The sequence below is a fragment of the Sminthopsis crassicaudata genome, chromosome 5 (assembly GCF_048593235.1).
Source record: "Sminthopsis crassicaudata isolate SCR6 chromosome 5, ASM4859323v1, whole genome shotgun sequence".
Classification (NCBI taxonomy): Eukaryota; Metazoa; Chordata; class Mammalia; order Dasyuromorphia; family Dasyuridae; genus Sminthopsis; species Sminthopsis crassicaudata.
In genome coordinates this window covers 55,570,261-55,589,098 of record NC_133621.1, presented here as the reverse complement: position 1 = coordinate 55,589,098, position 18,838 = coordinate 55,570,261, and the positions used below count along the sequence as shown (strand labels likewise).

Below are 18,838 nucleotides of genomic sequence, written 5' to 3'. Positions count from 1 at the left end.
ATACAATGCTTTATACTTAGGAAGCATATAATAAATATTTGTTTACTGACAGGAACTGGGGATATTTTATGTTAGGGAGAGGAGATGTACCAACTATTTTATAATATATGAAGGACTCATATGAAAGAGAGATTAGACTTGTTTACTTTGTCTCGGTAGAGATAGGAACAATGGCTAGGAGTTGCAAAGAAGTTGATTTGAACCCTTGATGTAAGGAGGAAATCCTAACATTTAGGGTTTTTTAAAAGTAGAGCATTCTTGTTCAGAAAATGGTGGTATTCATATCTACCCCCATGAAAGCCTTGGAGCAGAGGCTGGCTGTGTTCACATGTTAAGGATGAGACAGAAAGGAAGATTTTTCAGGTAAAGGTTGAACTTGTTTCAATCAAAGGATCCTTCCAATGCTGAGATACTACAATTTTGTGATTTTAGACTTAGATCTGTCCACATTATTAGCTTGCCACAGCATTGAAGAAGACCAGGTTATTTAATTTTGTAGTGAGCAGATGCTAAACTGTACACAGTCCACAAGCAACCTGGAATAGGAGATTCCATTGGCTATAAATGTTGCTAGTGATTTATTTGGTCCAAAAGACAACTGTGTCACTGAAAATTAAATTATCTCTTACCTTATGGGTTCCCTGCCTTATCATATTACAAATTACAGTAAAAAAAAAATCACACATGAATCCTAATGTGCTTGTCATATGCAGTCATAAAAATCAGTTTCAAAAATTAAGCTATGTAACCTGACCACTGATTATGTCTGAGCTATAGGCATTTCATTATTCAGCTTCTGATTGTGGACATTACTGACAAGCACAAGCTCTTTTGTAATAGCACTTGGATATGGTAACAAAGCTTAGATGCATTCTCAATTCCTAAATGAATTTAGAATGGTTTATGATACTTGGTTATGGCTAAACAACAATAACAATTGATGGCTGGTTAAAAAAAAAAATCAAAATAAAACCAACATGAAATGTCTGCAAGGCCAGACAAACCAAACCAACCCCCAAATCCTTTTATTAATTGCCAGTAGTAGACTATAAAATGAGAGTTTGTGGCACAGAATAAAAAGAGCTGAGCTTCAAGTCTATAAAGATCTAGCCTAATGTCTTAGATTTAATGGATGCTGGATGAGCTAAGGTAGGAAATATGGGTGCTGATCTTCAATGATAGTTTGCTTACAAATGAAATTCTCTCTCTCAGTGAAATCACAGGTACAAAATATGTCTGCGGGGAGGGGAATATCCACTCCCCAAAGTACAAAACATAATTGTCTTTAAAAAAAAGAAAGAAAGAAAAGAAAAATAATTCTGTGTCTTTTGGTAGAACAGACAAGAAAGAGAGAACAGAGAGACAGACACAGACACAGACAAGAGAGACAGAAACAGAGAGACACACAATGAGACAGATAGATGGATGATTAGATAGATAGACTCAACATGTATTAATTAAGTAGTTACTATATTCCAGGCATTGTATTATAGAGGGACAATAATAATACAAGCAACCATTGCCTGCCGTCAAGAAACATATACTATTATTATACTTGATCTATCAACTGCCATAACATCTGAATCCTTCCAAAAAGTATCTGTGTAAGAATATATTTTAATGTCCATTTGGAAATTAGTTCTTAGTAAAAATATGAAAAAATATGTACTGGAAAATTTGATTTTTAGAGACCCCTAAAGAACCTCAATTGGAAGCAAATTCCCATTACTAATCAATACTATGGTAAGTAGAGATGATACTAATGAACACAGGATTGTTTTGTAGCTAAGAAATGGGGATAATAAAACAACAAAATGTAAGAGCATCTTATAAAAATTTAAAGGTGCTGGGCAGGGAAGTGCAAAAGATTTTTATCACATTTAGGATTTCACTTTTGTGAACAAAATAAGAGAATATGCCTTTTAATTACAATCTGAAAATAAATTATGCTGCCATCCTTTTCAATAGTTAATAATCTGTATGCCTCATCCGGGGGGGGAAAAAACCCTATACCTCTCTCATTATTATAAGTAAAATCAATGAGCTAAGAGGAATGTAGAACTATGGAGAAAATCCACTTGTTCTTTTTAGGACTCTTTGAAGGACACTTATACTTCTGCCCCTATTTTCTAGTCAATGAGGAGCTGATCTGCCAGGCTAAGAATAATCTCTAATTGAGTAAGAAATGTGACATTCTATTTTTCACCCTCATTATCTTTTTAAAGGACGAACAATAATTGCAGCTATAACTTCTGCCTGATTTACTACTTCTGCTCCATTTTATATATTTTTTTAATTTTTGAAAATTAAAAACTGCCACTGGCTGATTTTCTAAGAGGAAGTAAATAGGGTTAACCAAAAGTATAGAACCATGAAATCTTTCCAAATAAGCAAACTAGCAAGATAAGAAATAGAATTTGTAGTCTATTGATGAATACATTTGAATGATGCAGGACTAAGATTTTCCCCCTTCTGCTTAATTATCAACAGTAGGAGAAAAGATGGCATCAAAACCAAATAAAATAGCTGCAAAAACACTGGATCCTGTTCAGGATTGAATCCTGCAAAGAGCAGCAGCAGGTTTTGGTTTCCTTCACCATTCTAATTATAAACATTATTAAGTACCTATAGCAAACAAACAAACGTAATTCTAGAAATGAAAGGCAATGTAAGAAATCAAACATCATTTTGATAAAGAAATTGAGGCATAAAAATGGCATTATTTTCCTTATATCACTTGGTTAATATTAAGGATAGAAAGCTGTATTCTTTGACCCTTAGTTCAGTTTTCTCTCTATACATCCATGCTGTTATAAAACTAAACGGCCTTGAGCTGGAAATTTGATCCTCCCCACGTGACCCAGGATGATAATAGCTCTCAGACAAAAAGAAATGTGTGTATATATGTGCATATGTAAATAGCTATGCTTTTTTTTCATGTGTGCATGTAAGTCTATGTGTATACATATATACATATATATGTCTAAGTGTATATGTATACATACATATATGAAATCCCTTTATTCTCACAAAAAAAAAAAAAGTGATCTAGGTGATATTAGTTTTTTTAAATAGACGGGGAACTGAGAGTTTCAAGGAAGAATGGCCATATGTCCAGTATCACAAGTATAATAAATTTCTAGGAAAAGATTCAAACCCAATTTCCAACTTTCTGACTTCAATTGCAAGGCTTGATTCTGTAGGCCTTAATGATAAATCTTTTAACAATCTCAACTTTAGTTACCTCATCTATAAAACAGTCTTACTATAAGCTCTTAAACCCCCAAGCCCAGGATAAGTGCTGTATAAACACATACCATCATATGACCCTTGTACTCACAGGCAATAATGATCATTCAGGAGGAGAAAAAACTGAGACAAAACTACAAAAGAAGGGACAAAAGGAAACTATCCACCCTAAATTTTGTTCATTCTTGTGTTAAATCAAACAATGATTTAGAGGAGGAAAAGTGATGGGAATGGGAATATGATACAAAATTCTGTATTTTAATTTGTAACTAAAATTTCTTATAGGCCCTTGGTCTCTTCTATTTTTAAAATCTGAATGGTTTCCCAACTTTTTTTTTTCTTCTTTCTATGTGTCTCCAACCTCTATGAAGTAACTTAGAACAGAAGCATATGTTGTTTTGGAGAATTACTTATTTGTTAATAATTCTTTTAATTCATCAAGCTCTGAAACATATGTTTGTGTCTAAACAGCAAACTTCATGGTGAAATTCAATGGATTGTGAATGAACTCAGCAAGAACACTACAAACCAATTATTTTCCCCCATTTTATTCCCATGAAATGGTGATCTTCCTTTCTTTGGGTACACAATAAAATCTTCTCCATCAATTCCTATACTTTTTAAGGAAAACCTGTGAGCCATATGAAGCTACAAATTCATTTTGTTTTGTAGCTATGTATATTACAAGAATGATATCATTGATGGTTCTAGTGCTTAGAGTATGCTAATATGTTGGATATTGCACAAACAGCTTATATTTTAAGTGAAGACAATTAAATTTCTGGTGAAAGAATGTCAAATATTATGGTAATCTTAGCAATTTTTACTAATCTCTGCTATCAAATATATATATATATATATATATATATATACACATATATATTTATATATACCTACATATATACATGTAAGTATATATGTATGTATGAATGTATGTACATGAGTGTATAACTGCCATGGTGGAAGTGAAGGTTGGCTTTACCAAAGGAGGACCAATTTTTCCTTTGCTTTTTGCATTTTGGTTATATCACTTAGTTATTTATATGAAGTAAGAACATCAACTATTAGAGCAAAGGTCATAAGCAATGCTCTTTTAGAAAGAATAAAAGCAATGCATAATTGTATAATTAGGTCCACTGACCTATTCAAACTGTCAATACCCTTTTTAAAGAAAAATAGCTAAGAGACTGAGCATAATTTTCACTATTTCATTAGACCACAAGGATTCTAGAAATCACCTTTCCCACAACATTTTACTTCCTTGCCAAACAGAATAATGCCAGTTTTGAATAAAGACTAATTTGAAAATGGTCCATAGGGGAACATCACATCAAAAAATAGTAAAAATTATATAGTAAAAAGAGAGAGTGATGAATATAAGTATAGAGACAGCTTGGCATAAGACCCAACAGAGTCAGATCATCCCAAGGACAATCATGAATAAAACTGGCAGGAAGACAAAAAGATAGGAAAAGATGTTAGTATTTAGTTTATAACTACCAGATTAGTTAGTTGTTAGTTAGTATAGAACATTACTTTCATGGTCAGTGACAATGGAATTAATTCATTTGGACACTAATATTTTAATCCCTAAAATGTGAAAGTAGAAATGACATTTGAGAAGACATAGTTAAGTGATCTGACCCTGTCCACAATAAAAAAAAAATCTATGCTAGAAATAAAACAATCTTAAGAATACAGGATCATAGGATTATAGATGGAGAGCCAGCAAGGACTTAATGTCTAGTATTCAGTATCAATTTATGAAAACTGAACACCCTCCTGCAGAAGGTTGCTATTTGCCTGAAGTTACATAGGAGTGAGCAGCAGAATCATATGAAACCAGATCCTTTGATTCCTGGTCCAGACCTCATGATCTTTCTGCTACCCTAAGCTTTGTGAACTTTAACATTAAATATTTTAAGAAAATTTAAAAATAACATAAAAAACTATGAACAAGAATGAAGTGATGCCAAATGAAGTTAGCAGAACCAGAATACCAATTTTTTAAAAAATAAGTATATTATCAAGGCAAGGAAAATTTGAAAAACTCATGAACTCTGACCAACACAATAAGCATACACAATTCTAGAAGATAATATAAAGCAAACTATCTGTTTTCTGAAGGACTCAGGAAGAAATATAAAATAAGACATTGAATTTGAATAGTGTAGAAATATATTTTATTTGACTATTCACATTTGTTACAAGAATATATTTCTCTAATAAGAAAGTTGTGGGAAAGAAAATAAATTTCATTTATTAAAATAATTATAAAAATACAAATTACATAAAGATTGGAAAATGCCAAAGGAAGTAAAAACAAACAAACAAACAAACAAAAAACAAAGATACTACTACTCCCCAAAATAATCAGGAAAACATGAACAATCCCTATAGGCAAAAAAACCCAAAAACCCCCCAAAAAACAAAAAAAAAAAAAACAAAAACAAAAAAAAACAAAACTCAATTATGATCTCTAATAATGAAAATAAAAACATCTTAATTCCACTGGGGATAGCATCAATAACCCTTTTATAATTCTAACCTCCCAGAACCTTATGAAATCTAACCTCATTCTTAAGTTTGGAAAAATGCTCTTGTCTGGGGCTTTACATATATTATACGTAACTCTATAGGTTCTTAGTTCTAGACCTGTAAAGGGCCTCATGGGAAATCTAATCCAATCTCTTAATTTACAAGGGAAGAAACTCAAGCCTTGAGAGATTATGTGACTTACATTTTATAGGCCTTAGTCATGGATTTTTCATCCAGTTCCTCCAAATCCAAAATCAGTACCCCTTCCATTACACCACATTATGTGTCAGGCACTTTGCTAGATGTTGGGAATGAAAGATGAAAGCAAATATTTCATGTCTTCAAGGAACATATTCTATTCTGATTGGGGAGAGCAACATGTACATAAAAGCTTAAAGTTTTATACAAACACACATGAATAATTTTATTTGTAAAGGGAATTCTCCCCATGCTAGTAAGCACCTACCTGAAATTTATTATCCCAGAAATTCAAGAGATTAAATAACTTGCCTCAGGTCCTACACCTTATTATGTATCAAAGGCACAACTGGAAGCCTGATCTTCCTGAGAATGAAGCTAGATTTCCTTCTACTATATTGTATTGTCTTTCCATGAAGTAAAAAATGTAAATAATCAATGTTTTCAAAAAGTGCAACTATAAAATTTTACATAGAATATATAAAGATTGATTTAAAGGGAAATGGCAATTCTAATGTGAAAGGGAAAAGTTAAAAAGAGAACTCAGATTTTAGACACAACTGAAGATTAGAGTAGTATGAAACAAGGTTGTGGGAAAGGATAGGGATGTCTTGCATGGTCCCTACAGAAAGGCAGCCCCAAACTCAGAATATTGATTTGTAAGGGAAGTTATAATGTAATAGAATGAAAGTCCTTGAAAAACAAAATTAATGGTAATTTTATTATTAATGCACAAGCAATGGAATGAGGCAAAGGCTAAGTCAGTGGTCCTGCTTAGAGTTCAAAGTATGGGTAGCTAGAGTTATGAGACCTTTTGCTCTTAGACTGGTGGCCAGTGTAGGTTGATACATATTTATTGAACAACTGAGAAAAGTTACCTAACTCCCAAATAACACATACCAATATGTGCTTGTGGTTTTCAATGATGGAAACATGAAAAGCAAATTGTTTTTACTTATACATTAACCAAGCTTGACCATGCATATCTTAAGGCTTAGCCAGGGTAATTTACCTAGAGACTGAATTACTATTTTGCATATAAGCATAATTTATTTTAGAAATTATTTATTTTTCACATCAAATACACTTGCCCACATGTCTTATTCATGAGTAACAGAAACATTGTACACCAATCTTCTGAAATAAATATTAAGGGAAAGTTACATGAGAAGTGATAGAGCCAGCAGGAAGATTCTTTCCAACCTGTTCATCTGAAAAAACACACGGCATCCAATTATGTCTTTTCTTTTAAAGAAAACAGGCATAAAAGAAAGACAGTTTTAGGGCTTTCTGCACAAATTACACTGGAGTTTAGACAGTTCTTTAAATAATTTGACCAAAACGGACATCTAAACAAACCCATCTAATTCTCAGATGAAGAAATTGAAACTATTTCTAGCTATATGAAAAGGTGCTCCAAATCATTATTAATCATAGAAATGCAAATTAAGACAACTCTGAGATACCACTAGACACCTGTCAGATTGGCTAGAATGACAGGGAAAGATAATGTGCAATGTTGGAGGGAATGTGGGAAAACAGGGACATTGATACATTATTGGTGGAATTGTGAATACATCCAGCCACCATTCTGGAGAGCAATTCGGAACTATGCTCAAAAAGTTATCAAACTGTACATACCCTTTGATCCAACAGAGTTACTACTGAACTTATATCCCAAAGAGATTTTTTAAAAAGGAAAGGGATCTGTATGAACAAGAATGTTTGTGGCAGCCCTTTTTGTGGTGGCCAGAAACTGGAAACTGAGTGGATGCCCATCAATTGGAGAATGGCTGAATAAATTGTGGTATATGAATATTATGGAAAATTATTGTTCTGTAAGAAATGACCAGCAGGATGATTTCAGAAAGGCCTGGAGAGACTTACATGAACTGATGCTGAGTGAAATGACCAGGACCAGGAGATCATTATATACTTCCACAACAATACTATATGACGAACAGTTCTGATGGACGTGGCCCTCTTCAACAATGAAATGAACCAAATCAGTTCCAATATAGCAGTAATGAACTGAATGAGCTACACACAGTGAAAGAACTCTGGGAGATGACTGTGAACCACTACATAGAATTCCCAATCCCTCTATTTTTGTCTGCCTGCATTTTTTAATTTCCTTCACAGGCTAATTGTACACTATCTCAAAGTCCTATTATTTTTGTACATTAAAACAACTGTTTGGACATGTATACGTATATTGTATTTAATTTATGCTTTAACATATTTAACATGTATTGGTCATCTGGGGGGGGGAGGAGGGGAAAAATCAGAACAAAAGGTTTGACAACTGTCAATGCTGTAAAATTATCTATTCATATATCTGGTAAATAAAAACTATAATTAAATTAAAAAGAAACAAAAAACCCATCTATACTTTGATATTTACAATATATGTGACTTTAGACAAGTCAATTAACCTTGGGCCTCAATTTTCCCATCTGTAAAATGAAGGAGATAGATTAGATGGTCATTTGGTCTTCTTTCAAATGTGTGAAATTCTTCCTCTCCCCAACCCCATGTTATACTTAACTGCTTCCTCTTCAACAACCCAATTTCCTGGGTGGTAATAGAGAAAGACATTTAAATAACTACTATTATTGTGTGATGTGTGAGAGTAATTTTCTCCCTGCTTCCTCAGTGTCAGACTCTCTAAGTCTTTCTATGCTTGTGTCTGCTTCTAAAAGCTCAGCTCTCCTCTACACCCATAATTGTTTGCTGCTTTTAATTTTTTCTGAACTAAAAAGACAGATATCCCAACTTATGAAAAACTTAATATTAACTAAGCAGTGCTATTATTTAGAACTGGAGGGGAAAGGAGAGAAGGGAAAACAGAGCTTGAGTGTATGGACTATCATAGCTATGCTCAGAGGACTTTTTCTTAATTATGTTCCATTCGGAGTATTGCTCTGAAGGTCAGAGGTTGGTGGAAATTTCCACATGAATTTGACTATTACCATAATTCAGGCACTCTAAGGTGATATTTTCCCCTTTCCTTTTTTTAAATTACCCAGTGTGGATGCTGACTTTGATCAAATTAACAGGCTAATTGCTCAATCCCCACTTTACTTTGTTTTGTACAAACAGAATCTTGGGCTAAGAGCCCAGGCTAAATGCATTATAGACTTGATTTGGCTTTTTCTCTAGAGGAACTCTTTTGAAATGCTGAGTTGTTAGGACTCTACCAGCAGAGATTTCATATCCGTATTTCACAAGTATTCATTTGAGAGTATATGGGAATGGGAGTGATAATGGAGGAGAGATTTAGAATGAATGAAATAAAACAAGTTGCTTGTCAAATCTACTGGCCACTCATTCTATCCATTTTACCACCTCACTCTGAACTTTACTCAGAGACTTCCCAGGACATCTAAAGAATAGCATCTGTCATCTACAAATAATATCTGAAGTGTGAAGAAGTGGCAAAAGTCAAGTGTATCATAATATGATTCATCTGAGTATTATAATAACACTTTCTAGCATCTTTCACCAGACACGAAGGGTTAGTGGTAGCTTTCCAAGACAAACAAAACATTTTTTTTAAATCCCAAAAGTGATTTTTATCAAGAAGTAGGATCTACTCTCATTATATATTGTCAGAATCATGGATCATCACATAATCTGTTCAATTAGCTCATTCCCCAGAATTCTCCACACAGGAAGTACTGATCTCAAATAAGACATTCATTTTTGTATCTCTACAATCTTGCCTTCAAGAGATACTTATGAACATCTGGATCATTAAACTGGATATATGGTTTCTTTTCACAGAACATAGAAACAAGGGCAACAAACCAAAGATCCCTGTGGATACCTCTTAGAATAATACACATTGATATTATCTATGTTTCATTTTTATTCAATGTGATATCTTTATATATTTTGTTATGTTTCCACATTACATTTTCATCAGGTCCTCACCACACTAATATTCCCAAGTTTGGAAACTCCCAAGTTCTACAAATTCTAGTTCTAGACAGTTGTACTTTATACTCATAAGAGACAGCAGCATCATTTTTAATGGCAGAATTTAGAAGATAAGACAAAATAATTGGCATATAGTCAAGAAAGCCCATATTAGAGAGTCAGACCGAAACCTGGGCTTTCTTGACTTTAAGGACAATTATTTTTTCTTGTTTTGGTATAAATTGTTCTGGTTCTGCTCACTTCACCCCACATCAGTTCTTACTATTCTTCATAGGCTGACATGACTTTTTTTAAATGACTAATCAGAAGGTAGCTTGCTTCCCTTTCTTACTGAGTAGTCACACAAATAGATGGAACACAAGAAGTAGCATAACATAAATCAACATTCAGGTCAAAAGTAATATTTGCCAACTGCTAGTTTCTTGTTTATTCAACAGAAAATACAATTAGCCTTAAATTGAAAAAAATACAAATCTTCAATGACAGAAGGGAGGGGGAATCCACCTCTTCTGTTATTTAGCTGAATCCTTCTATTTGGATAAAAGGCTTTAAAAATCCTCCATTGTCTGGGGTTGTACAGCATCATAGAGATGCACTGCTCTGAAAGGAAGAAAAATAATACCCTCATTTGAGCCAGAATTACTTCCTGCCAAAATGGGGAGCATTTTTTCCCATTGACCCCTTGCTGTTGTTGTTTAGTGGACATGGGTTATAAAGTCTAGACTGTGGTAGAATAGGGGAGAATATACATTTGAATATTTTTCTGGCCTAGACCTCATAACTAGACAAATGAATCTGAACGTGGGCAGTCCACATTCTTAGACTAAATAATTCCCATTCTTATCACTAGCAGTGAAAGCATTTGGAGGAGAGGACAGACACATGGAATCTAGGATACCCACTGTTTCCATTAAGCCCATGCAATCAAAATGCACATCCATTTCTTTCCCCTTGTGAAGTCAAATCAGGCAGAAAGAAGTGTGTGCAACAAAAGAGGCAGCTCTCTTCAAAGAGAGACACTAAGAAGCAGGTGACAAATATAATCTATCAAACCCTTCCATGGGACAACATTTTTTACTTCTTGCCAAAAAAAAAAATCACAAAATGTGTATGAGTTGTTATTCATTTCAAAATTTATAACATCACATGGTTTATCACTGACAACAGGAAGAAAAGAAAAATCTAATCATATGAATCATATAAACCATGGATTTAGCAGTGATTAAATTTTAGCGAGTTATACTATTTCCCAAGGCAATGGAGTCAACTATTTTCAAATTTGTGAAAATCTACCCCACTCTACAATGGTGAATATCAAGCTATAATAGGTTCTATTTTCCCCTTTACTGTTAGCAGGATCCTAGTTCTGTAGGTGAAGAGAAATGCTTGCTTGCATACTTTTAGATTTGCGAAACTATATTTTAGGTAAGTATTTGCTCAGTGTAGAGCTTTGTTATTTACTTGATATAACAATATCCTACACAGCAGATGGAAGAAGAGCTGCCTACATGCTTTTGGCTCTTTCCCCAATGAATCTTTTTTTTTCAATGTATAATTCAACAAACATATATTAAAGCATTAGGGGCACAAAGAAAAAAAAAGAAATAAAACTAATGCATAACCTAATGGAAAAGTTTCTCAGAGAATGTGGCTTGTGAGCTAAACCTTAAATGAAGCTAGAGATTCCCAGAGGAATAAATGAAGTGGTGTCATTCTAGGCATATGAAGCATTCCAGGCAATGGTACAGTGGCAGGAGATAGCATCCTAAATACAGCCATGGAAGTGGAAGACAGCTTGTAAATGGGAGTAATATGAAAGAATCCTAGAAAATTAGGCTGCAATTAGATTCAAAAAGATTGAAACAGGAAGGAAAGAATGGAGAGATGGAGGGGAAAGGGAGATGGAGAGAGTGATATAGAAAAAAGGGAAAAAGAAAAAAAAAGAAGAAAAGAGAGGAAAAGAGAGAGACAGAGACTAGCGGAAAGGGAGAGATTGAGAGAGAAAGAAGTAGAGGAAAAGGGAGACAGTCAGGAAGAGGAAGAAAATGAGATAGAAAGAGATAGGGAAAGAGAGGAAGAGAGATGGAGACTGGGCAAAGAGACAGAGACAAAGAGAGAGACACAAAGACAAGAGACAAGAAACAGACACAAAGAGAGATACATAGCATACAGAGAGACACATAGAGATGCGAGAAACAGAGACAGAATACCTGAGAGTGGATCATAAAAAAATGAAGTGTTATTAGCAACACTTATGAGAGGTAGTAAAAAAGGAAGATATGAAAGGCAAGAAGAAAACAATGTCTGATATACCCACAGTTAGCAGGTGTGACAGATAAACAAACAAGGATACAGAGACTTGGTCAGACAGGTAAGAAAGACAGGAAAGAGCAGTGTGAAGAAAAAAAGGACAGAGTATCCAGGACAGAATAATCAATAGAGAAAGTTAAGAAGCATGAGGATTAAGAAAAAGCCATTAGATTTGGCAAACTTTTTAAGCAAAGAAATGCACTTTATCCTAGAGTCAATAGGAGGCCACCAAATATTCTCAAATAAGGGAAACAATTAGTCAGTCTGGCACCTGTGGGAGATTATCTTGGCAGCTGTGCTTAGGATTGACCAGCTTCTGGCCTCTGTTCAATTAGAAGGGTGCGGCAAATACTCAGGTGAGAAAAGACAGGGCTAGCAATAGGAGAGATGAATAGTAGCTATAACCAAGGACCAGCTGATAAACCCAAGTGAGTTACACAAGGATTTGGGAAAATCTGCCAACCGATTTTCATTACAAGAATTCCCAATTCTTCTGTCTGGAGGGAAAAGCGAGACGGAAGGTTTTGCCAATTATTAGAGGAAAACAAAGTTGCAGAGCTCTTTGCAGTATTCATATTTTATCTGCTTCCTGCTACAGAAACCCTTTGCCAATAAAAACAGTATCATAGACATTATAGGTCATACATGAGAAAAGGCTGTCATTTTTCTAACAATTAGAAGCCTCACCCATAGCCATACAGGCAGAACGAATAAACTAATCTTTAAATTCATGAGGCAGATAGATAATTTAGTGATTTGTTCCATTTCTGAGGCCTGCTTAGTTTTACAAAATGAAGGGATTGGACAGCAAAATATAACAAAGAAAACTTGTTTTTTAGCTTACCTTCAGCTCAGAACTAGCCAAGTGTTATAGAAAATCTTTTATTATCTATGGATAAAATGACAGGTTTGAGCTATATTAAATATTCTCTAAAGTTTATTTTAGCTCAATGATCCCTTGATTAATCTCGAAAATAAATAAACTAATCCATTCCTTCTAAGTGATTAAGCTGTAATATAGGTATTTTAAGGGACAAAAACTGAATGTCCTAATGAATACCTTGTATACAAGTTCATTAAAATTGGGACTTTGACATGCCAATACTCTCCAACTAACCTCAACAGATAGCAATGATTCCCAACACCCAATAAATGATCAACTATTATTTGTTTAGTTAGAATGGCATAGACTGAATTTCAAATACTAAAAATATAGCTCTACCTCAATCTGTGTGTTGTTGTCATGTCCATCATCAAGGAGCAAATCTGTGAAGCCTCTGGGTTCTGATGAATCTTGACCCATACTTGCTCGATTGCTGTCGATTGACTTGGGTGACTCAGAGTTCCTTTTCCACCTGTGACTGTACACATATGAGTCTATATCTACTTCCTCTTCTCCATGAGAAAAGCCATGGCCAACTTCATAAAGCACATCTGTTTGAGGGAAAAACACAATTTTTGTTCTTGTGACAAAGAATTCATAATAGTTGTATAGGAGAAATCAATCAAATAACCATTCAAGTATTATGTGGTAGTCATTAGCCTAGGAGAGTATATAATTTTCTAAATGAAGTGACTTCATTTTGCTAGCCATGAAAAAAAATGGCAACCCATCTTCTAACATGAAAAAAAAGGTATAATGTTCATTTTTGTACTTGTGCATTGCTATATCTATGTAAAATAATAATAACACAACTAATAGTTTGAAATATCAAGAAGTAATATTTATATGGCATTTAGTGTATTCCAGGTTTTTAAAAAATGATCTTATTTGCTGTTTACAACAATCCTGAGGGATAGGTGCTATTATTATCCCCATTTCTATATAAGAAGAAAATGAATAAACAGATATTAAGCAGAGTTCTTAAGGTCCCACAACTAGTAAGTGAATTTGAAATCAAACCCTATTCATTCCATATTTGGTATTCCCCCAGTGAACCACCTAGCTATGACATATATTGAAGTCATGGATCTCAAATATATATCATTGACTAGAGAGTCCTCCAGTTTATATCCATAAAGCAATATATTGTCCCCTTCTTCCAAAACTTGGTAAATAAATGATCCCAGAAAAAAAACAAACGAATTCATAGAAACAGAAAAATTCAACTAAGTAGTATTTGATTCACTGGAGAACAGAATCCTTATTAAAATTCACTTATATGTCCCATTTGATGTCTATGAATTGTAATAAGTGACAAGGATTTTTTGAAAGATGCATTTGGAAGAAATTACTAGCATTGATTTGCAAATGTATCTTGTAAATTCTGATTCCTGCCTACTAAAACCATAAAACACTTTTGAGATTCTCCAGAAATGTACATGCTCCCCCTTTTTGTTGTATCACTTAGGAGTACTATCAGAACAGTTAAGTATGACAGTGATGGGCATCTATATAGAAATGGACAGGAAGGCAAGAAGATCAATCAATACAGTATTTCAAAGCCATCAACAGGGACTGGCCCTGCTGACCTGGTTCATCTTGTACTGAAGATGGGAAAATTAGATTCAATTGCTGCTCCCAGTCTTTCATTTCAATAGGTCAGGGTATGCAGTTCCTTATAGAGAGGGACAAGCTCACTCTCCCCAGTGATGTCCTCTTCACCTTTCCAAAATATGATTTGACAGGCTTTACAACTGGTAGGTTGTAGGATCAAAAAGGGCTAAGAGAAAAGTGATTTAATTACATTTGTGATTTTCCCCTAAGGCAAAAACATTCTCAGAGATCAAAATGTGTTTAATACAGCCTATAATATCATTAGAATTGCTGTTTGAAGCCCCATTAATCAATCTAAGCCTACATTCATGGTCACAGGCTTAATGGATCTCATTTTCTCCTTTGGGAGAGGAAAGTATTAATCTTGTCCCCTCCTTTTGCCTGAAGAGACAGTATTCTCTTATACCCCAGGAAATCAAATGGAATCTCATTTGAGTGCTGGGTGTTCTAGTGGCCACATTCAGAGGAACAAAAGCACACTAGCCAAGCAATTCCAGTTATACCATTGACATGAGCCAGGCCACATGATTGGAGAAAGACCCATCTGAAGCTTCTTGTTTGTGCATCTATCAATTAAATGGTTATTTATTTGGTGGGCCTTTACCTAGCCAGTTAGACCATTAGTGCTAGGTGGGAAATCCTGTCTGCATTAGCCTATAAAAAGCATACAATGAAAACAGCAAATAATCAAAGCCATCTAGAAACTTTTAATGTCATTAGGGAGGCAAATGGGGCAGCAAGATAGTACTGAGGATGTAATATGGAGTCTAGAGTCAGGAGGATCTGAGTTCAAATCTAACTTCAGGCCCTTCTTAGCTGTGTGACTCTAAAGAAATAATTTAATCCTGATTGCCTCAATTTCCTTATCTGTTAAACGAGTTGGAGAAAGAAGTGGCAAACTCCATTCTACTCCAGTATCCTTACCAAGGAAACCTCAAATGAAAAGTCGGGAAAGATTGAACAAAAATAAAATATTCATAGAAAACATCTGGGGGTCAAAGGTAAGAGAATTACAAAGTAATTCAAAGAGCAAAGCTATAACTGGCATGGAATAAATGAAGTTTTGATCCAAGGCATTTGCATTTCAGGTAGGATGGGTCAAGTTCATTTTCGGGGGTAACTACCATTTCCAGATGTCACCATCTAGACTCTGCACCATCATACTTACAATCATTTTTTGGGTCACCACCCCTAGGATTTCTTTGTCATGACAACCTTGTCTAGACAAGGTTCCTCCTTGCCTCTCTTGTAAAAATGGTATTGAAAGAAGGGGAAATACACCCTATGAGGCCAGTCACCATGGAGAAGAACACGCAGTAATTAAAGAAAGCCGAATTGCTGCACATTGTTCATCCTCTGTGTCTTGAGTCATAAAAACAACTGAATTCAACTTTCCAAATAACTAGCTGTCTGAGACAGTTCTGCCAGTGAAAGAGCTCCTGCTCTTAATACCTTCTCTGACTTAGTTGCAAATATGTAAAATACTTTTACATAAGCTTGTAAAACAGTTACAAATAAAAGGAGATGTTGCCTTCTGGAAAAGACAAGTATGGCACTGCTAATAGATCAGATACCTGGTGTGTTTGCCACATGTAGCAGCAATCAGTCAAACTTATATCAAACACTTGAGAATCCATTCTTTTTTTTTTAAATTTGATAAAGACTAGGCAAATTTCAAGAGACTTTCAAAACTTATTGCTCCTCTCCATATTTTTAGTGACTAAGTATACACACTTAGTCACTAAAAATATGGAGAGGAGCAATATATATATTAGATTCAATTGACACATTCATAAGTACAATATATTAATATATGTATAATATATTAATATATATAATATATATAAGTACAATTCTATATCTATATGTGTATACAGATGTATATGTATATATATATATATTTATACATAAGATTATAAATATGTCTGTATGCAGACACACACACATATACTCATGGAGACACATGTGTATCTATATCTGATATCTACCTATGAATGTCTGAATATGGCAATATACACCCAGATATTTATGGGTAGACAATTATATATATATATATATATATATATATATATATATATATATATATATATATATATATATATGTATATAATATAATATATACACATATACAGGCAGCTAGGTGGTGTAGTGGGAAGAATTCTGGACTTGAAGTCTAGAAGATCTGAGTTCAAATCCAGCATCAGACATTTATTAACTGTGTGTGTGTGTGTCACAACCTCTGTGTACTTTAATTACTTCTGTAAAATGGAAATAATGATTCTACCTACTTACCAGAGTTGTTATGTGAATAAAAATAAATAAATTAGTTTTTTTTTAGAAATTGCTAATATGCAAACTTGCATGAATTCATATGTATAATCAATAACAAATTGCTTTAAGAAGGGAGGTAGGAGAGAGGGAGATAATTTGGATTTCAAATGGAATGTAGATATAGATATATATGAATATATAACTGCCTACATCTATATAATATATAGATAATTTTATAGTGTTTTAAAATGAATAAAGTGCTTTATACATAGTGTTTCATTTGAACCGTTTCACAGCCCTATGTGGTGGTTACATTGTTATCCCAATTATAAGAAAGAGGAAATGGAGGTTTCAAGTGATTATGGATAAAATAGTGCGTGTCTGAGCAGGATTTCGGACCCAGGCCTTCTTAACTTCAAGCCTGCCATGTTGAGACACATTTGGTTTATCCCCAGTATTTTTTTTAGCAGATAAGGTAAACAAAAGCTGCATTTAAAGAGTTATAAGCTTGGAGCAGAATGAACAAAATTACATTATGCACATAATTTGGGAAAAAGAAAATTTAAGATATTCTCTGCCTTATAGTCACAATTCATGCTTTTCAGAAAAAAAAAAAGAAATCTGATGACATGTATGGAGATGTTGAAAGCTGAACATTCAAGTCCCTTCCTTGTCAACATTCCTCCTTTAATTTTGAATTCAGATCCAAAAAATCATTTTGACAAATGCTCTAATATCATAGGAGAAAGCAGGAGTCTAGAGTGTTAGAGCCTAAGGTTACCAAACTGGCTTCTGACAGAAACCAGATTTGAAATCAGTTCTATTGATATTTTTTTCAACTAAACTGTGATTTCCTTCTAAGTGAGGGCTGAAAAAAATGCTTATTGGACTTTTCTATCATGTATTCAATGGTTTTGAATAGTTATAGATATTACATAAATTTACACTGAATGAGCTAACATCAGAAGTTGGCAATTAATGCTCAATTAGATGATGAAAGGACCTCATTTTCTCTTTGTTGAATGTAAATGTAAGATAAAACATTAGTCCTTTGCTTAGATTATGGACAAATTAATATTTAGTGTAAACCTTACAGGAAAAAAAATCTGTATTAAATCGACAATAAATTCTCTGACTCTCTGAATATGTCCTTCTGGAGCAAGGGGTTTTCTTATTTTTTTTCTTTTTGTCGGTTTTTTATTTTTTTCAATAGTTTTTATTTACCAGATATATGCACAGGTAATTGTATAACATTGACAATTGCCAAACCTTTTGTTCTAATTTTTTCCCTCCTCCCCCCCCACCACAGATGGCAGGTTGACCGATACATGTTAAATATGTTAAAGTATAAATTAAATACAATATATGTATACATGTCCAAACAGTTGTTAAACAAAATATTGCCACTGTCTTCAGAGAGCTTATAATATAGGGGAATTTTTTTGGGAGGGGAGTACGGGGTTTTCAAATGAAAAGTAAGAGAGAGATGACAAAAAGAAGTAAGAGATGACAATAAAAGTAAGTGTCTCAGAGAGACAGAGACAAAGATAGAAAGACATGGAGAGACAGTGAGAAAGAGAGAAAGACAAAAAGAGACAGAAAGTTAAACATATATGCATACACACACAAATACTGACACAAAATGGAAAGTGACTGTGTCTTAGAAGTTTGGAGTCTTTGATTTTAAACTATATTTATTATAGCATTCTTGCCAATGTAAAATTTGACAAAATTCTGGGAGAACTGGAAAGCAGTTGGTACACTCTCTACATGCTTCATTCATTACTGTATCCTTTCCAATCCTCTTAACAACTCCCAAACCCTAATCTATGG

General features: G+C 34.0%; 1 protein-coding gene across 2 annotated transcripts in view; it reads right to left on the bottom strand.

Moving 5' to 3' along the window:
* The window catches only part of PLXDC2 (plexin domain containing 2), a 463,969-nt gene that overhangs the window by 276,787 nt on the left and 168,344 nt on the right, over positions 1-18,838 (bottom strand). For both annotated transcript variants that reach the window (XM_074266811.1, XM_074266812.1), the window contains exon 2: positions 13,460-13,671. In XM_074266811.1, the coding sequence (XP_074122912.1) occupies positions 13,460-13,671 (212 nt within the window). The remainder of the gene's footprint in view (positions 1-13,459; positions 13,672-18,838) is intronic.